At 57.9% G+C, this 20,171-nt stretch overlaps 2 protein-coding genes across 5 annotated transcripts; one reads left to right on the plus strand and one right to left on the minus strand.

Annotated features, from left to right (window-relative positions):
• Nucleotides 1–732: 732 nt before the first annotated feature.
• Nucleotides 733–9,178, plus strand: KAT8 (lysine acetyltransferase 8). Of its 2 annotated transcripts, none has more exons than XM_074954357.1 (11): nt 733–1,045; nt 2,178–2,252; nt 2,695–2,870; nt 3,055–3,108; nt 3,223–3,387; nt 3,665–3,754; nt 4,149–4,289; nt 4,697–4,790; nt 5,085–5,235; nt 5,509–5,663; nt 7,667–9,178. In XM_074954357.1, exons 1-11 carry the CDS (start codon nt 733–735, stop codon nt 7,729–7,731), a joined length of 1,479 nt encoding a protein of 492 aa, XP_074810458.1. In that variant the 3' UTR covers nt 7,732–9,178. The 2 variants fall into 2 exon arrangements, with proteins under 2 accessions (XP_074810458.1, XP_074810459.1); XM_074954358.1 differs by lacking the exon at nt 7,667–9,178 and adding an exon at nt 6,166–6,588.
• Nucleotides 9,179–10,634: 1,456 nt separating this feature from the next.
• Nucleotides 10,635–19,338, minus strand: PRSS8 (serine protease 8). 3 transcript variants are annotated; one of them, XM_074954398.1, is made up of 7 exons: nt 19,016–19,338; nt 15,236–15,262; nt 14,064–14,226; nt 13,297–13,568; nt 12,746–12,912; nt 12,067–12,461; nt 11,426–11,562 (listed from the first exon to the last, which is right to left on the minus strand). In XM_074954398.1, exons 1-6 carry the CDS (start codon nt 19,062–19,064, stop codon nt 12,084–12,086), a joined length of 1,056 nt encoding a protein of 351 aa, XP_074810499.1. In that variant the 5' UTR covers nt 19,065–19,338; the 3' UTR covers nt 11,426–11,562; nt 12,067–12,083. The 3 variants fall into 3 exon arrangements, with proteins under 3 accessions (XP_074810501.1, XP_074810500.1, XP_074810499.1); XM_074954400.1 differs by lacking the exon at nt 12,067–12,461 and having other exon boundaries at nt 10,635–11,562; nt 19,016–19,337; XM_074954399.1 differs by lacking the exon at nt 19,016–19,338 and adding an exon at nt 18,536–18,633 and having other exon boundaries at nt 11,419–12,461.
• Between the last annotated feature and the right edge of the window lie 833 nt (nt 19,339–20,171).

Raw genomic sequence — 20,171 nt, forward strand, 5'->3', positions numbered from 1 at the left:
TCCGCGCGCTGCCCCCGCCCCGAGCACCGGCTCCACGCTCCTGTTGGCCGGGAACCATGGCCAGTGGGATCTGGGGGGGAAGGGGGGGTGCCTGCGGGCGAGAGCCGCGGGGCACAAAGCCGCCTGCCGCGCCTCCCCCTAAGAGCTGAACCTGCTGGCTGCTTCCGGGGCGCAGAGCCCGGGCCGCGGGGCCAGGACAAGCGGGAAGCCTGTCTTAGCCCCCTCCTTGCACCGCTGACAGGAGCGGCCGCAGGTAGGCCTGTGCCCCCACCCTGGGCCCCCCCAACCCCTCATTTCCGGCCCCACCCCGGAGCCCGCACCCCAACCCCCTGCCCCAGCCCCGGGAAGGGGAGGGAGAGCGACCCACGGGGGGGGGGAATGCAGTGAGTGGGGGCGGGGCCTCGGGGAAGGGGCGGGGCTGGGGGGGGTTCAACTTTGTGGGATTAGAAAGTTGGCAACCCCTGGGGGATGCGGGGGGGTGAACACTGGGAAACTGGGGCGCACGGGGATGGGGCGAGGAGGAACGGTGCATGCTGGGATACTGGGGAACGTAGGGATATTGGGGGGTGCGGCGCGGTGCACGCAGGGACACGGGGGGGGTCAGGGATGCGGCGCGGTGCATGCTGGGAAACTGGGGGCCGCAGGGATACGGCGGCGGGGACGCGGGGCATGATGGGATACTAGGGCGCCGCCCAGGCCCTTCTCTCTCCCCTCGGCGGCCGCGGTCACGTGATGCGGGCGCGTCACCTCCGGGCGCCCGCCACGCGCAGGCTGCCGGGGGGGGGGGCGGTTTGTTGTCCCAAGTCACTTCCGGTGACGCAGTTCCGGCCTGTCATGGCGGCGGAGCAGGGCGGGGCAGGTGGCGGGAGCCCCCCCGGGCTGGACCCGCTGCGCGGCGCGGGCGGCGAGGAGGAGCGGGAGCCCGACGGGCGCGGAGCGGCCCGGCCCCGGCCCCGGCCCCCGAGCCCGGGGCCGCTGCGCGAGGCCGAGGTCACCGTGGAGATCGGGGAGACCTACCTGTGCCGGCGGGCGGACGGGACCTGGCGTGAGAGACCCGCCCGCGGCCCCTCGCGACCCCGCCCCTCGCGATTCCCCCCCCGAGGCGCGACCCCCCCGACCCCGCCCCTCGAGATCCTCCCCCATGGCGCGACCTCCCCCCCAGACCCCGCCCCTCGAGATCCCCCCCCCGAGGCGCGAGCCCCCCCGACCCCGCCCCTCGAGATCCCCCCCCCGAGGCGCGAGCCCCCCCGACCCCGCCCCTCGCGATTCCCCCCCCCGAGGCGCGACCCCACGACCCCGCCCCACGACCACCCCAGACCCCGCCCCCCCGGACCCGCCCAGACCCCACCCCTCGCGATTCTCCCCCCCCCAGGCGTGAGCCCCCCAGACTCCGCCCCTCGAGATCCCCCCCCATGGCGTGACCTCCCCCCCAGACCCCGCCCCACGACCACCCCAGACCCTGCCCCCCCGGACCCGCCCAGACCTCACCCCTCGCAGTCCCGTCCCCCCCCGACCCCACTCCTCACAATCCCCCCAGACCCCGACCCTTGCCCTATCCCCCCTCCCCTCAGCACCACCCCACGTCCTGGTAATGGCCCCTGCTGTGAGCGCCTCCAGCCCTCCCCCGTCATCCTCTAGCTCTCCCCATCCCTGTGCTGGTGCACAGAGGGGACCTGGGGTGAGAGACCAGCCCCTCTTGTGGTAATTCTCGCTGATCTCTCTGTTCCCCAGGGCCACCTGCCATCAGACCTCCCCTGCCCCTGTACCCAGCCATGTGCCCACAGGACCTGGCATAAGGCCTTCCCCGTGCAATATGTCCCAGGCCCACCCCGTTTCACTACACCAGTATAAACGGATATTAAGCGTCCCGTTTCAAGCAGTCGTGAGATTTAGGACATGCCTGCACAGAGATTTCATGGGGAAGCTATTGCAAAATAAGCCAGAGTGTAAATTTAAAGCGCAGCAACTATTCCCCGCTAGCTCCATGGGTGGACGCTCTTGTTCCGCACTAAGAATGCTCTTCCCCCCCCGCCAGGGGGGCAGGCCCTGAGTAGAGGGCTTGGTTACCCTTCAGCGGAACGGGGTTATCATTTCCAAGGGCATACATTATTGCACCTAACCGGTTCCTGCTCTCCACAAGCACCTAGGCTGGCACTAACCGGGTGATTGCCTTGCAGACTCGGCCGAGGTCATCCAGTCCCGACTCAACGAGCAGGAGGCTCGGGAGGAATACTACGTGCACTATGTCGGATGTGAGTGCAGCCCTGAGTTCTGTTCCTGGGGGGAGGGATTAATGTAGGTGCCTATTTATTAGGCGCACTACGGTAGTGCCTAGGATTGTGGTGGTGTTAATTCCTTTCCCACCGTAGTTTATGTTCAGTAACTGCCTCATTTTCGCCTTTAAAATGAGTCTCTCACCCATACCCCCCAAATCGATGGAGAATTAGCCTGCAGAACTCCCCATTGCAGGATTTTCTTCTGTAGCATCTGAGATCTAAGGGTATGTCTACGCTGCCTGGCTTTGGGAGGGGTGTGGTTTCCAGAGGGCTAAAACACCTGGGGGTCAGGACTGCTTGGTTCCAGTGACCAGCTGTTGAGTGTTTGGGGACGTGGTGAGAAAGTCCCTCTGCACCGTGAGGCTGGATAGACTTGTTCAAGGTTCCATCCTGTCCCCTTGCCCAACCCTAACCACAGTCAACCGGCGTCTGGATGAGTGGGTAGATAAGAACCGGCTGGCCCTCACCAAGACAGTCAAAGATGCAGTGCAGAAAAACACAGACCAGTACATGAACGAGCTGTCAGAGCAACCTGAGCGTAAGATCACCCGCAACCAGAAGCGCAAACATGACGAGATCAACCATGTTCAGAAGGTAAGTACATCAGGGGGTGCTGTGTGGCAGGGATCGGGGTTGGGGGGGCTCAGTAAAGGGTGCTCTCCCCTTGCAGTCAGTCCTGGACCCTGTGCAGTGCTAGGGGTGGAAGGTTCAGTGAGGATTCAACTAAAGTCTGTGCTACGGCATAGAAGTTACCTGATAGTCTGCTGTTTTCCCACAGACATACGCAGAGATGGATCCTACCACAGCTGCCCTGGAGAAGGAGCATGAGGCGGTGAGTGCCCCTGGGGCAATGGCATGGCCTGGCATCTAAATGGACAGGACCCTGGCTCCTTGCTCTGATTGCTAACCTGGAGTGTCCTCCCTCCCTCCCTCTCCCCAATCCCAGATCACCAAGGTGAAATACGTAGATAAGATCCACATTGGCCACTATGAGATCGACGCCTGGTATTTCTCACCCTTCCCGGAGGATTATGGGAAGCAGCCCAAACTGTGGATCTGCGAGTACTGCCTGAAATACATGAAGTTCGAGAAGAGCTACAGGTACCACCTAGTAAGTAAGGACCAAGTCCCAGTATTGTCGGAGCTGTGGAGGTGGGGAGCCCAGGGCTGTGGGTTGGAGTTGAGGAGCGATGGTGTATCTGTTCGGGTAGAGGGGCAGCCGAGGGCTGGGGAGAGTGGGGCAGGGTTGGGATCGAGGGGCCCCTGGCAGAGCTTTGGGTGGGGGAACTAACCCAGGGCTGGCGTAGCAGGGGGCTGCGTGTGGGGATTGAGGGGCACCGGAGGCACTGTGTTGGCTTGGCCAGCGTCTGAGAGTTTCTCCGTCTCAGGGCCAGTGCCAGTGGAGGCAGCCCCCGGGGAAGGAGATCTACAGGAAGAACAACATCTCTGTCTATGAAGTGGATGGCAAAGATCACAAGGTGAGGCAGTGCTGCTGGCCATCCCATGTGTGGCCACTGGGGAATTTCCTGCTACCACGGGACCTTCGTCCTTCTCCGAGGAGCCCAGTATGTCTCTGTCCAAACAAAGGCTGCAGGGCTATAGATCAGAACTCCCCATCTGGGCCTGTCTAGCCTGTCCCCACCTGGGGTAGGAGCACCCCTGACATTCGGTTCCCCAGCAGAGATGTAGTCGCTCCATCAGGGCCCACCTAACCCGTCCCATCCAGGACAGGATCATCCCCAGCGATCTGCTCCCCAGGGCTCCCCTGTTCTGGGCTCCCACTCCTTCCCTATGGCTCACTGTTTGTCCTTGGTGCCCCAAGCTGGGCAAGTCCTGTGCTGTCTGATGTTTGCTTTTCTCGTCCCTGCTCAGATTTACTGCCAGAACCTGTGTCTCCTGGCCAAGCTCTTCCTAGACCACAAGACCCTCTACTTTGATGTTGAGCCCTTTGTCTTCTACATCCTCACCGAGGTCGACAGGCAGGGCGCCCACATCGTCGGCTATTTCTCCAAGGTAACAGCCTGGAGCCCACGCTGAGGGGCCAGCATGGAGCATGGGAGCTGGGTTCTTCCTGTTTTCTTTCCCCAGCTCTGGGAGGGAAGTGGGGTCTAGTGGGTTAGAGCAGGGGGGCTGGGAGCCAGGACTCCTGGGTTCTATCCCCAGTTCTGGGATGGGAGTCAAGCAGATTGGGAATCGGAACAACCTTTTGTCAGTTTGCACCAGTCCTCCCCCATTCTGCAGCGATTTTGGACAGATCTGAGTCATCTCTGAGCCCAGATGTGGAAAACTGTTTTCCCCCTCCTGTGCCAGTCCGTGCCCATCCCCTCTCCACCTCGGTACGCTGCCCTGTCCTCCCCCACTCCTAGGAGCTCCGTTGTGACTCTGCGGTAACCTTGTGTCTGTGCATTCTTTGTGCTCAGGAGAAGGAGTCTCCAGACGGGAACAACGTGGCCTGTATCCTCACCCTGCCCCCCTACCAAAGACGGGGCTATGGCAAGTTTCTCATCGCTTTCAGTGAGTAGCCCTGGTGTCTGCCTTTGTTGTGCTGTCGGCCATGTGTGCAATGAGTTGGTACGTTCTCGAATGGGAGTAACTGGCTTCCCTCTTGGGCAGCCAGGAAGTGAACTCCCTGCTGCCCCCTATAGGAGATCCCAGCAGCACAGGGTGGGGATGATTTTTGTCCTGAGACGCCCCTCTCCCCCCAACCTCATTGCACTCACACAGTTCCTGGAGGGGAATGGGATAGGGTCCCTGCATGCCAAGGCTGGGAGCTCTGATCTCTCCCCACCCCCTTCTCCATGCCCGTAGGCTACGAGCTGTCTAAGCTGGAAAGCACGGTGGGCTCCCCAGAGAAGCCCCTCTCGGACCTGGGCAAGCTGAGCTACCGGAGCTACTGGTCCTGGGTGCTGCTGGAGATCCTGAGGGACTTCCGAGGGACCCTGTCCATCAAAGACCTCAGGTGAGCGAGGGAGCGGGGCAGGGGGGCAGACCGCACCAGGGACTCGGATTGGAGAGCACGCCCTGTTGAGCCCTCTGGCCCTGACTGAGAGGGGAGAGCGCCCCCTGCTGAAACCCGCCCCACTCTCTGCAGCGCAGTACAGCGCCCCCTAGCGCTGCACTGGGGCCCGCTCTGCCTGCGAGGGGCTCGTACCCCTGACCGCAGCTGTGTTCTCCCCGTTAGCACGCAGCCCCACCCTGGTGCCGACGCCTCTGCCCCCCCTTTCTCATGCAGCCAGATGACCAGCATCACTCAGAACGACATCATCAGCACGCTGCAGTCCCTCAACATGGTGAAGTATTGGAAGGGGCAACACGTCATCTGCGTCACGCCCAAGCTGGTGGAGGAGCATCTGAAGAGCGCCCAGTACAAGAAGCCTCCCATCACAGGTACTGGGTGGGGAATGGGACATGGGGCCTCTCCCCTCTGGGGGGCGCTGGCTCTGATCCCGCCTGAGGGCGGGCGACTGGCTGGGGAGTGGGACAAGGAGCCTTCCCCCACTAGTGGGCACCAGCTCTGATGCGGCCCTGAGCTTGCGGGGGGGGACTGGCTGGCTCTTGGGGGTGGGGAATGGGACATAGGGCCTTTTCCCCTGGAGGGAACATTGCCCCCTTTGGAAAGGCTGTTGAGGTCCCTGGCATGTTTCTACTCTGCGTGCGGCGGCCCAGAGAGCAGCGAAGCAGCATTAAGCCCAAACACAATGCAGCCCTGTTAGAGGGCAGGGTATACACACCCCACTGAACATTCCTTGGCTGCGTTCAGGTTTCGGGCTTCTCTTGAAGCAGGACATTGTTTTCCCAAGGGCAGGTGACAGGCACATCGGGTTATGTAACCAGAGGCTGGGAAAACGGCACTCTCAGCAAGCCAGCTCTCCACTTCCCTCTCTCCCAGGGAAAGCTCCAAGCTCTTCGCCGGCTGCAAATGCAGGGATCGCACACCCTTCACTGAAATGCGACCACTCTGGGGTGGGACTTGCTGGCTAACAGCAATGCTGCACAGCTCACCCAGCTACCTCTGGGCTTGAAATGACAAAGTGGGATTGAAGGAGGAAGAAGAGGATGAATTTTGCTTGGAAACTGGACAAGAGACACTGATTATCCTGGAATCCTCTAATGCCATTGAAGAGTTGTGGAGCGGCTGTTAAACAGCTGGCACACCAGAGATGGCTGCATTTCAGTGCCGGGTGAAGCATGCCCCTGCAGTGTTGCTGTTACCCAGCTGCCTCACCCCAGAGCTCAGATCTGGGTGCGTGCTTCCACTGTGTTCCAACACCGACTGCTTTCCCACGGGTGCAGTTTGCTTCCCTGCGGTAACTGGCTGAGGGTTTGTATAGAGAGTATTTTTTGGGGTTCTTTATAAAATCACTGGAATAAACCTCTACTTGAAGTGCATTTATACAGCAGCCTTAATGAGAGTTCACCACTTCCTTGTAGCAGCCTTTAAAGAGCCAAAAAAGAATGGAGGGCTGGAGAAAGTGAGAGGCGTAAGGAGCGTGATCTCTTTAGCTTATCGAAAGAAGACTGAGCGGTGGTTTGATCCTGGTGTAAAAGTACCTCCCGGGGGAGAAAATGCCGGGTGCTTACAGGCTCGTTAATCTAGTGGAGAAAGGCAGAACAAGAACCAAGGGCTGCAAGTTAAAACCAGACACATTGCAATTTGAAATAAGGAACCAGTTTTTAACAGTGCAGATATAAACCTTTGGAACCAACTTACACTGAGAATGGACCATCCTGATCTAATCTGACCTGCAAATCGCAGACCACAGAACCTTGCCCATCCACTCCTGTAATAGCTCCCTAACCTCTGGTTGAGTTACGGAAGTCTTCAAATCAGGATTTAAAGATTTCAAGTGACAGAGAACCCACCATTGACACTAGTTTAAACCAGCAAGTGACCCACTGCCCCATGCTGCAGAGGAATGCGAAAAAACTCCAGGTCTCTGCCAATCTGACCTGGGGGAAAATTCCTTCCCGACCCCAAATATGATGATCCCTTAGATCCTGAGCATGTGAGTGAGACCCACCAGGCAGAAAGAATTCTCTATAGTAACTCGGAGACCTCCCCATGTAGTGTCCCGTCACCGGCCATTGGGGATATTTGCTGGTAGCAGTTGCGGATCGGCTACATGCAGGCAGTGTCATGCCATCCCCTCCATAAACTCCCCAGGGCAATGGTGAAATCTCTGTTCCTTAATGGCTTCCAGTCCACACCAGGGGCTTTTCCTGAGGGTGCTTTAGTCGCTGGGTTTGACACAGGGGTGGGTAACAGGCTGAGAGTTGCTGGCTGGTGCTTGAGTGGAGATCGGATGGGCCCTTCTGGCCTGAGAGCAATGGAGGGTGGGGATGTTCATAGATTCTGTCAAACTCACCCCCTCCTCTTTTTCCCTCCTCAGTGGATTCCATCTGTCTCAAGTGGGCACCCCCCAAACACAAGCAGGCCAAGATCTCCAAGAAGTGAAGGAATGGTGGGACACAGGAGTCCAAATGACCCCTCAGTCGCATGAGGATCTGGTCTGCACCCCGCCTGACCACAGAGCACCGGAGCAAACAACCAGCTGGAAGGGCTGGACGTCGTTCATTAGGCCAGCGGCGATTGAGCAGGGCTGGTGTCCTGTCCTGTCGCATCTCATTCCCCTTGAGCGTTGCATGGCAGAATAGGCCCACAGCTGAGCTTTGCCCTCCCGAACAGCTCTAGTAAAGGGGGTTCCCCGCACCACCGCCAGTGTCTGCTGCCCGGCTAGTCAGTTGCGTGCTGCACCCTGGTCAATATCACCTTGGTGGACTGGCTAATTTGTCGGGGGGTGCGGGCTGCTGGGCAGCCAGCAGTTGAATCTGGGGCAGGAGGAGGTACTCAGCTGGCAGGGGAGGGGGGAGAGATGCCCAGGGTTGCTAATGGCAGGATGGCACTGGGTGTTCTCTGCTGGGCAAACGCTCCCTGTCCAGTTGATCCCCTGGGCTCGCGAGATAGGGAAGCGGCACTGGGGGAAGGTACTGGGACAGCTGCACCAGGAGGCTGGAACAGGGCAGGGGCAGTGTGAGAGTCCCTTCTAACGTACATTTAGCTCTGCCACCGTGCACTTCCTGCCCTGAGCTGGGGTTTCGGGGAGGGGGGGAGCAGAATGCCAGAGCCCTGACTTACCACCCCCCACACACATGCCACCGATGTGCCCCAGCTGCTGCAGGCAGAGCCCACTCTGGCCATGACGATGCCCCTTCTGCTAGGCCTCCTTGATGTGGGCATCTCCCCACTAGGATCTCAGCTGGGTCCCTTCTGGAACCTTTCACGCCCCAGCTGCCACCCTGCTGCTGGGGTTCTTCCCCCTGACCTGCCCCTTTGGCCTGCACTCCTTAGGCCAGGATTCCCTTCACCATCCAGTGCTCCCCATGCCACCTGCCCCTCCTGCTACTGGCATCTCTGTCCCAGTTCTCTTGTCCCACCTCATCCACTGCTGGGATCCCTCCCTGATCTCCCATTCCAGAGATCCTGGGATCCCCACAAGGGACTGGAGGAAAAGCAGGGCTGTGGGAATGTCTGCTGAGTTTGGCTGATCTCAAGTCAGTTCTTGAACCCCCACCCCCACAAAGCCAAGCTCTGCATGGGGCAGATGTGTATGGGATTCTCCCAGGGCTGGGACACCCCAGTCTAGGGATACACAGAGGATACTGTCTCGGGCCTCTTCCCTCAGCACCAATCTCACACTCCTCCAATCCCAAGGCTGGTGCCACCAGCTGGAGGTGCAAGTAAGCGTTGCTGCCGGGGGGCTGGAGCGTGGGGGAAAGGTTGGTGCCGACAGCCCCCAAGCCAGTCCCCACAGCTTCCCTGCACTCCTACTCGCTGCCTACAGGTGTATTTTTTTCTGTTTTAAGAAGTGTATTTTTCATAAATAAAAAGGAAAAGTGTGAACAGCCCATGTCTGTCAGGAAGTCTGCCTGGAAATGGTCACACACAGGGTATGGTGCACAGTTTAGCAGGATTGCCCCGGGATGGGGAATCCTGGCAGGTGCACAGTGTGGGGAGAACAAGCTTGGAGGGGGATTAGGGAGGGATCCTAGAACTGGGGCACACAGACTGGGCTAGGGATCCAGGCAGGTGGGAAGCACAGGCTTGGAGGGATCCTGGCAGTGAGGGAGGCCACACAGAAATTCATTCCGGGCTGTATTCAGCCTCCCCATCTCTGTCCCAGCAACTCCCTTAAGAGTTAAAACCTCCCCACACCCAGCCAGCTCAGCGCAGGTGCCTCCCCACCGAGGCGCCTCTCCCTGACCCTGCCAGCAGGTTCTTTGGAGCGCATCCAACCCGGATTCACCGAGTGTATTAGCACTGCCCAGCCCTGGATTAACTGTTCCCAACACCCAATCTCTTGGCCAGCAAACAAGCTTTAGCCAGATTTGGCCCATCCTTTGCTTTGTGGGGCAGGGCTCCTATAACTGAGTTCTGGGTGTCCGGACATCTGGGTTCTAGCCCCAGCTCTGGGTGGGAAGCGGGGCTGAGAGCTTGGATTCATGGGTTCTAGGCCCAGCTCTGGGAGAACATAAGAGCAGCCATACTGGGTCAGACCAAAGGTCCACCTAGCCCAGTGTCCTGTCTTCTGAGAGTGGCCAGTGCCAGGTGCCCCAGGGGAATGAACAGAACAGGTAATCATCAAGTGATCCATCCCCTGTCACCCATTCCCACCTTCCGGCAAACAGAGGCTAGAGACTCCATCCTGGCTAATAGCCATTGATGGACCTATCCTCCATGAATTTATCTCGTTCTTTTTTGAACCCTATTATGGTCTTGGCCTTCACAACATCCTCCGGCAAGGAGTTCCACAGATTGACTGTGCGTTGTGCGAAGAAATACTTCCTTTTATTTGTTTTAAACCTGCTGCCTATTCATTTCATTTGGTGACCCCTAGTTCTTGTTATGAGAAGTAGTAAACAACACTTCCTCATCTACTTTCTCTACACCAGTCATGATTTTATAGACCTCAATCATATCTCTCCTTAGCTGCCTCTTTTCCAAGCTGAAAAGTCCCAGTCTTATTAATCTCTCCTCATAGGGAAGCCGTTCCATACCCCTCATCATTTTTGTTGCCCTTTTCTGAACCTTTTCCAATTCCAATATATCTTTTTTGAGATGGGGCGACCACATCTGCACGCAGTATTCAAGATGTGGGCATACCATGGATTTATATAGAGGCAACATGATATTTTCTGTCCTATTATCTATCCCTTTCTTAATTATTCCCAGCATTCTGTTCACTTTGGATTCCAGGGTTGGATGCCAGGGTTCTAGCCCCGGCTCTGGGAGGAGAGCAGGGTTTAGTGGTTAGAACAGCACAAAACCCTTTTTTAAAAAAAAACAACAGAGCCTTTCCCATAATACAGGGCTAATACCCTCTTTATTAAACCCTTCATCTGGAGTCAAACAGCCCTTCCATACCCCACCCCTGATTTAGAACAAGTAGGAGGTCTGGCCTTATGCCCCAGATAAAAGATAGGCAGACACAGTCCCATGTGCTAACAGTCCCTTGCTCACGCGTGTGATGAACTCCAATCCCTTTAGAACCTGCCCTCACTCAGTGACTCTCCAGAGGTGGAAAAACCAGCTCTGCTGGTGCCACCTGGCCCAGCCCTGGGGGTTCGGCTGACGTTAAGGAGCCGAGAGTGTCCTGCCAGACGTGTCACATTAGAGCCCATCGGCTTGACTCACGCCAGGACTGAAACCCGGCTGTTTCTGCGTGACACAGGTGTAAGGACGAGGGGAATGTTTCCCAGTGCACCCCTCTTCTGGGGCCAATCTGCCTCCTCCCAGAATCCTTTGGGGACAGCCACAGGCAAAGGGCTGCCAGGGCAGGTACCCTGAAAATAGCTTTGTGGGGAGGAGAAGTAGGGGGCAAAATCCAGTTCTACTGGGGTATCTGCCACCAAGTCACTACGACAACAGTGGCGGATCCCGTGCCCCCAAGTTCCCCTCCCCCCCTTGCATCTCTACACTTGGGAGTTGGAGAGGGTGGGGTTACCCAGCCTGGACCAGGCTCAGAAAGGCCCAGCAGAGCAGCCAGGGGGCCAGGAGATGAGCAGCCGCCCTGGAGCACAGCCCTTCCTCAGAGACTGGCTCCAGATCCACCCTCACATCGCTCAGCTCCACTTCTGGGACGGTCTCCTTGATCCAGGCAGCATGGGCTGAGGCGCGGGTATAGACGCCGGGCCGGTTGGCGGCCCCACATGCATCCCCCCAGCTCACCACTCCAGCTAGCAGCCAGACACTACCCACTTGGCAGGAGAGGGGTCCCCCGGAGTCGCCCTGGAAAAATCAGGGTGGGAAGAGGGAGATTGGGAGCTTGTTAGGCTGCCCTAGGCGGTGTCGTGGAGACAGAACCAGGCCTGGGAACAGGGGTCGGGGAGCTGCCTACTGCTAGGGCCCTGATTCTCCCAGAGTGGGGCCCTGGGGGGGTCAGAGCGAGGCTGGAGGGGTTGCGTGACCCCGGATGCCAGAGCGAGGCTCAGGGGCTGGCGTGAGCCTCGATCCCAGAGCGAGGCTTGGGAGAGGTTTGCAGGACCCTGTTGGCCAAAACTTAAGGGGTCTACAAAACCGGAGGCAGAAATGACGTTGCCAATGAATAGGGCTGCTGCCAGCTCAGTGCCCTGGTCTTGACAGAGCAGCACAACATGGGACACAAATGGGGACAATAAGGGGATGGGGAGGGAAACCAAGTCTTTGAAATCTTGGGACCATCCTGCTGAGTTTGGGAGGGGGGCAGGATGCCCCTGGACTGCCATCAGGGGTGGGGTCTCATGCTGAGCTGACCTTGAGAGTAGGGGGCGCTATAGGGCAGGGAGTACATGAAGTAGCAGACAGAAGAACAGCAGGCTGGAAGCGAGGACGTGGGAGGTAGCGTGGTCCAGTGGCTTGTTGGGGGAGATTGGCCGGGGCCAGTCAGGATGGGGCTGGATGCCATCATAGGGGCCAGGCCGACTGGTGGTGTTGGGGCACAGCCCCTCCTCCGAGACTGGCTCCTGATTCACGCGCACGTCGCTCATCTCCACCGCCGGGATGATCTGTTTAATCCAGGCTGTGTGGGCCGAGGTGCGGGTGTAGATGCCAGGCCGGTTGGGGGACCCGCACGCGTCCCCCCAGCTCACCACCCCAGCTAACAGCCAGGCATTGCCCACACGGCAGGACAAGGGTCCCCCGGAGTCACCCTGGAAGAACAGGGTGGGGAGAGGGAAATGGCATTAGGAGGGGGATTGGTGGGTGAAGTGGGATACAACTGGCTGGTTACGACAAAGCTTAGCCATGGTGGGTGGAGCCTGGCAGAGTGGGGGTGGGGGCCTTGAGGTTAAAGGTCAAGGAGTGGCACCTAAGCCCAGAAGAGTGGGAAATCTACAGCCCAATCATTGGGCCAGTGCTCATAGTACCCAGTGCTGACTCCCAGTAGCCCCACCCTTAGTGCCATGGACAGATGGACCCCCAGCACCCCGCTCACCTGGCAGGCGTCCTTCTTGCCCTCGGCGTAGCCCGCACACATCATGTCGTCCTGGATCACGTGGGGATCCGCTGGGTTGGCGTTGATCTTGTAGAGGCAGCGGCAGGTCTCCAGCCCAATCAGGGGCACCTCCAGCTGCTGCAGGGTTTTGGGACTGGGCAGGCTGACTGCATGGGGGGAAAGAAATCAGCCGAGTCCAGGTGGGCAGCTGACTCCTCAGTCGGGGGGGGGGAAGGGAGCCACCAGGGGGTGCTGTGGTGTGGGGAACGGGCCAAGAGACTCACTCCACAGCAGCCCAGGCTCTAAGCCAGGCTTAGCGGGGACGGGGGAGTGATGTGAGTCCAGATCCCAGAGCGAGGTTCAGGGGCTGGTCGGGCCCTAAAATCCTCCCTGCAGTGTCAACTGAACACACAATTCACTTGCACTTCCTCTCCAAAATTGTTGGCCGCTGTTATCCAGCTGCCCCACCCCAGACACAGCTGCATCCCCAGGTGCGACATCATTACCCGGCTGCCTCGCCCCAGAGGTGGCTGTGTTAACCCTTCACTCACCAGAAGTAAGCACATTCCCCCAGCCAGTCACGGTGCAGGTCATGCCGCTGGGGAAGCTGACAGAAGCGGACGGCAGGCAGATGGGGCGAATGTTACGCGTGTAGGAGACGGGCCTTTTCAATTTCACCAGCGCAAGGTCCCCGCCGGAGCCCTCATCCGTGTAGTCGGGGTTCTTGATGGCCTGCTCCACCCCAACCACCACGATGTCAGCCAGGAGGTTGGACAGCTGGAAAGCTCCGAGCGTCACCTCATAGTCTGCGATGGGGTTTTCCCTGCAAGGTGGGGGAGAGAGACATAGGCCTTCAGCAAGGAGAGAAGCCAGCACCTCAGGCTGCAGAAAGCTTCAGCTAATGGGGAATCTCCCTTAGATAGCAGCAGTGTAGGGGCAAGGAAACATGCCATGCAGGGGCAGATTCTATGTTGTGGAGGGTAGAGGTACACATCCACATTGAGAGTGGGGTCTAGTGGGTTAGAGTGGGACAGATATGGGAATCAGGACTCCTGGGTTCTGATTCTATCCTCGTTCTGGGAGGGGAGTCTAGGTGGTTAGAGATGCGAGGGTTGGGAGTCAGGACTCCTGGACTCTAACTCTGCTTCTGGTAGGAGAGTGGGGGCAGCTGGGAGTCTGTCCACAGAAACCCAGTCAAACAGGTTTAGGGTCAGAAATGGATGGAAGGTACAGGCTCCTCCTGACTAGCCCCCCCCAACCCCGGTAACACTCAGAGCCTGGCCCAGCCCAGATGACCCCCTCCGTGCCCTGTACTTACTGTGGGAAGCAGTGCGCTGCGGTGATCACCCACTGGGGGGAAATGAGGGAGCCTCCACACACATGAGCACTCTGAAAATTCAGGCTGACCTGCCAAGGCCACTGCCCGGCCTGCGCATCTGTGCCCCCCACAATCCGGCCCATGGAAACAGATCCACATGTTCCTGCAGGGGAGCAGAGCAGCAGTGAATGAAGCAGAAACAGCCCCTTAGTCTAACCACTAGGTCCACTCCTCTCTGAGAGCTGGGGCTAGAACTCAGGAGTCCTGACTCCCCGCTCCCCCGCTCTATCCCACTAGACCCCACTCCCAGCTGGGAACAGAACCTGTGAAGCCCACGTTTCAGCCCCAAACATATTTTTGTTTGTTTTGGGGTTTTGGTTGCTCAGCTTGTCCACAAACACCTCTACATTTTCTGTCGAGAACAGACTTTTTTTTGAAGAAAAAAAACCAAAACGTTTTGTTGAAAACTCAATTTTTGCCATCAAAAAAGTTTGGAGACCCTCTTCACCACAACTTCCCAACACAGATGGAACCCAGACGAAGGGCTTGTCTACACTTGAAACGCTACAGTGGTGTAGACGCTACCTAGACCAATGTGAGAGTCTCTCCCGTCGCTGTACTTAATCCACCTCCCCGAAAGGCAGCAGCTAGGTCAATGAAAGAATCCTTCTGTCGACGCAGTGCTGTCTATACCAGGGGTTAGGTCAGTTTAACTATGTCGCTCAGGGGTGTGGATTTTTCACGTCCCTGATGGAGGTAGCTGGGTGGACCTAACTTTTTAATGTAGACCTGACCCCTAAGGGAGGATAGATGTTCATTCCCTTTCCCCTCTGGGGGGCACCGTCATTCCCGTCAGTGGCTGGCTCACATATGAGGTTAATGAGCCTACAATAGCTGCAAGTCAAGGGAGCTGCTCCCTTAGCTCTATTGGTAGCAGCTCATACCTTAAACGCAGGAGATGGTGGGCTCAAATCCTCCTCCCATCACTATGGGGGCTGGTTATACTGAACACAAATATCCCCTAGAGATGCTGACACATGGCTACACAAATAACCACTGAGGAAAATGACACTGGCTGAATACATGACTGAAGGGCGGGTTGTGGGAAAATGATCTGGAGGAGAAAAGCGACCGGCTGCCCGTACGGGCCGCGTTCCCAGCCAGATCTTTACCTGATTGTCCGGAGGTCTCCTGTACACCTGTTCAGAGGAGGAAAAAAAGGGGCACCATCAGGAATGCATCCCAGGACAACACGCATCAACACCAGGGCCACTGAAATGAAGCATCTCAGGGATAATTGGGAAAGGGGCATCTCCATTTCTGCTGGGGGAATAGATGGTCAGATTTCCGGGATAGGGCCCACACAGTAGGCAATAATAAAGATGCTGATATTGCAATCAAGTCATAGCTAAGCTCTTCCTACTAAATTTCACTCCCCTCCCAGAGCCAAGGGTAGAACCCAGGAGTCCGGACTCCGAGCCCACCCTGCTCTAACCCACTAGATACCTCTACCTTCCCAGAACCAGGGCTAGAACGCAGGAGTCCTAGCAGACGAAGGGAAGAGCGCCACCTTCTGAGCCGGGAATACCAAGGCCCCTGGGTTTCTCCCAGCTGTCCACGTGATACAGCACAGCCCCTGGGCCAAGGCAGCCGCATCACTGCAGCCTGGCAGGGTTATTCCCTTTGGCCTTGTCTCTGTCTCCCAGCCCGTGCCACCTCCTTTCCCAGGAACTGCTCCCTGTTTAGAGGAAGGGCCCTGGTCTGCCAGCGTCATTCCAGATTCTTCCGCGAGTAGGCAAGTTGTCAGTTTCACTTCTCAAGGCTCTGTCTGACTCAGGGGAACGGGACACAAGGACTTTTCCCTCTACGGGGCGCTGGCTCCGATCCAGCCCCAGGGCAGAGCAACTGACTGCCTCAAGGCAGTGGGGAATGGGACACGGGGCCTTTACCCTCTAGGGGGAGCCAGCTTGGACCCGTATTGCTCTAAAACCACCCAACCCGATGTCCCATTCAGTGAAGCGAATTTGACAGGTCTCAGCCCAGTTCCCAGCAGGCCACAAGAGCCAGCCTCAGCCAGGGGCTCGATGGGCCATATACACCCATCTTCTTCGCTCCCCACAGAGAGGGTGCTTCGGATTTAATATCACCTCAAGTGACCTGCATTAGCCTGGGACCCAGTCATGGACCAATAAGTATTTGTGGCTGTCTGTCCGCCCAACATTCCTCCAGCCTGAGCAGAGAGGCTAAATATAGAGCCAGACCTGCAGGACAGGTTACTTCGTTACTTCTTCTGCTAGAGGAACCTGGGCCAGCTTCAGAGACACTGGCAGGGGCAGTGGGAGCCTGGCTCAGCCCTGGGACAACATTAGACATGACCCAACCCAACCCACAGGCTGTACCTCCACTAGGTTCTGTGCCGTTACCCCAGGGAGCCACAGCCTTACACTGGGCGTGGGGGCAAATCAGAAGGCTGGATTCTCTGTGCAACCCTAGGACGGGGGCCAGGCTCACACAGACCTTTGCTCACGTACCTCAGCCATGGGAACATCTCCCATTCCCTGCTCCCCTGTCCCGAGCCAGCCAGTTCCCCCTCCCTGGGGCCAGATCTGAGCCAGCACCCCCTAGAGAAGAAAGGCCTCCTGTCCCATCCCCTGCCCCCAAGACTCAGCCAGCCACAGTATGCATCCGATGAAGTGAGCTGTAGCTCACGAAAGCTCATGCTCAAATAAATTGGCTAGTCTCTAAGGTGCCACAAGTACTCCTTTTCTTTTTGCCCCCACCCTGTGGCCGGATCAGAGTCACTGCCCCCTAGCGGGGCAAGGCCCGGTGGCCCATTCCCTGTTCCTGGCCACCCAGAGCCCTGTTGCTTGCTGCATTCAGAACTAGGAGTAAACAGAGCCTGCTGGGGGGTTGGAGGGGGAGGTCAGGTGTTCATGTCTGTAGTTTACAGCCCAGGTGCCGCCCAAGCTGACCACAGACACTCACACAACGCAGGGGCTGATGGGCCATTTGCTGGTGTGCCTTGGGTTGCAGGGCCTTTCACACAGTGTCTGATTACAGGGAGTTTCAGGTGAACCTTAGGGAGTTTCACAGTCTCCCAAATACTGTTTGTACAAGGAGACAAAGGGGACTGGCAGGCTCAGGAGGTCTGGCAATGGGGCCTTTCATCCATATCCCTCTGCTCCAACCCACTAGGCCCCACTCCCCTCCCCGTGCTGGGAATAGAACCCAGGAGTCCTGACTGCTAGCCCCTCCTGCTCTAACTGTTAGAGTTCACTTCCTCCAAAACAGCTGGGAACAGACCCCAGGAGCCCTGCTGGCTTCTGATTTCATGCAAACCTTTCCAGCCCGACAAAACCGTTTCCTAAATCAGGATTAACCATTCCCCCCCACACATACACACAAAAAGCTGGATAACTCAGACCAGGGAAACCTGCCCTGCAGGAATGTACAAATCCTCAAACCAATCAACTGGCAGGTGCTTTTCACTCGCATCACACCCACCCACCACACAACGCACACACATCCTGCAGAAATGCGCATACACACTGCGTGACACACCCACCCACCCCTGTAACAGTACACAAATGTCACCAGACACACACACACACACATAGCGCATACCACACCTGCAACACAACCCAGGCATCACACCTTGGAACACACCCCACTTCACCCCACCGCACATGGCTCACACCACGCGGGCATCACACAGACACACACAACACCACCACCACATCCATCACAAACACCCACCCCACATACAGGATCACACAGACCCACTCACCCATAACCCCCCCCCCGCCCCACACACAGGTGATTTTCAGCCCCATGTTGCGCTCCTCCCCAGAACAATTTGCATAGTGGGGGTGCTGAGCGCCATTGAACTCTGTATATAATGGAAACCACTTGAAGCCAGGGGGTGCGGCAGCACAACCCGCACCCCTAGTTCCAGCATCTATGGCCCTGGGGCACCAAAGGGCGCCCCGAGACCCAGTCCCGCCCAGGTCCCAGCCCCGCAGCGCCGTGCAGAGCGGAGGAGCTGGGGCCTTGAGCTGGGCGACCGGGACAGACAGAGGGACTCGGAGAAGGAAGGAGCAAAGGAAAGAGGGGAGGGGGGAGAAAGAAATTTGGGGAGAAGCAGAAGAGGGGGGTTGGGGAACCAGAGAAGAGGGGGGTTGGGGAGAAGCAGAAGGGGGGGGGTTGGGGAACCAGACAAGGGGGGTTTGGGGAGAGGCAGAAGGGGGGGTTGGGGAGAGGCAGAAGGGGGGGAGTTGGGGAACCAGACAAGGGGGGGATTTGGGGAGAGGCAGAAGGGGGGGTTGGGGAACCAGACAAGGGGGGGTTGGGGAGAGGCAGAAGGGGGGGTTGGGGAACCAGACAAGGGGGGTTTGGGGAGAGGCAAAGGGGGGGTTGGGGAACGAGAGAAGGGGGAGGGAGGACAGGGGTCGAGCGGCCCCGCCCGCACTCACCCAGGCTGAGGAGGAGGCAGAGCAGCGCCCCCAGGGGCGCCCCCATCTCCTGGGCGGGCGGGCGGCGAGGGGTCCCGCGGGCCGGCTGGCGGTGCTGAGCGGCGGGCAGGTGCGCTGTCTCCACACGGACGGGGACACTGGGACGCGGCGCTCGCTCCCTCCCCTTTTCACAGCGCCCCGTGCCAGGGAAGCCGCCCAACCTGCTGCTCAGGGATCCACCTCCCGCCCGGGCCCGCCCCCGGCCCCGCTCCGGCCGCTCGGTCACCGCCCCCCCGCTGTTATTGTAGGGTCTCTCAGTACACGGCTCTGTTATTGTAGGGGCTCTTATACACTGTACGCGCCGCTGCTGCTTTATTGCCGTGTCCCTGAGTGCACTGTACATGCTCGTTATTTAGGGCCTGTCCTTGCCCTGCTCTGTTATTGTAGGGTCTCCCCTTGCAGGGCACACACTGCCTTGAGATTTGTAGGGTCTCTCAGTACCTTGCACACATTGCTCAGTAGCTGTAGGGTCTCTCCTTCCGTTGCACATGCCGCCTTGTTATTGTGGGGACTCCCATCAGACGCCTCTGTTATGGTAGGGTCTCTCGGTGAGTCCGGGACATTCCTGGCTCTGTTTTCACGATCCATTAATGTGAGGCTGACTCACTCTCCTGGGCCGGAAGGGAAAAATTGTTTCCTGCCTTGATGCACGTGAGCCATGTCCCGCTCACCTCATCAGCACCCCAGGGCTGGGGCCCCGCTGCATGGGCAGGGGGAGGGGCAGGGTCACTACTGACAGGCCAGCCAGGCCCTCCGCCCCCCTCCCGCAGCCCTGCCAGGCTGCCTGGGGCGCTGGGCCCTTAGCACTGTGCTGGGGAGGGAGTGGGGGAAGCTGGGTGGGCGGGCGAATCGGGTGTGGAATGTAGCATGCATGTATGAACGGGATGCGTGTGTGACTGAGGGGTGTATGGATGAATGGGGGTGTGGATGAATGGGGTGTGTGTGAATGCACTGTGTATGCATGAATGGTGTGTATGTTTGTGAATGCAGTGTGTATGTATGAATGGAGACTGAATGAAGTATGTATGTATGAATGGGATATCTGTGTGTGTGAATGCAGTGTGTGTGTGTGTATGAATTGGATGTGTGTGTGTTTGAATGCAATGTGTATATATGAGTGGGTACGTGTGAATGCAGTGTGCATGTGTGCATGAATGCAGTGTGTGTGTATGAATTGGATTTGTGTGTGTCTGAATGCAGTGTGTGTGTATGAATGGTGTGAGTGAATGGGATATGTGTGAATGCAGTGTGTGTGTGAATGCAGTGTGTGTGTATGAATTGGATGTGTGTGTGTGTGTGTGTCTGAATGGGATGTATGCGTGTTTGTGTCTGAATGCAGTGTGTGTGTGTGTGTGAATTGGATGTGTGTATGTGTGAATGAGGTGTGTGTGAATGCAGTGTGTGTGTGTATGAATTGGATGTGTGTGTGATATGAATGCAGTGTGTGTATGAATTGGACGTGTGTGTGAATGCAGTGTGTATGTATGAATGGGAGAGTGTGAACGGGATGTGTGTGTGTGTGTGTGAATGCTGTGGGGGGACGGGGGAGGAGCTGCTGGTGTCAGTGTGTATGTGATGTGTGCAGTCCCTTTCCCAG

The sequence above is a fragment of the Natator depressus genome, chromosome 6 (genome assembly GCF_965152275.1).
Source record: "Natator depressus isolate rNatDep1 chromosome 6, rNatDep2.hap1, whole genome shotgun sequence".
In the NCBI taxonomy this organism is placed as follows: Eukaryota; Metazoa; Chordata; order Testudines; family Cheloniidae; genus Natator; species Natator depressus.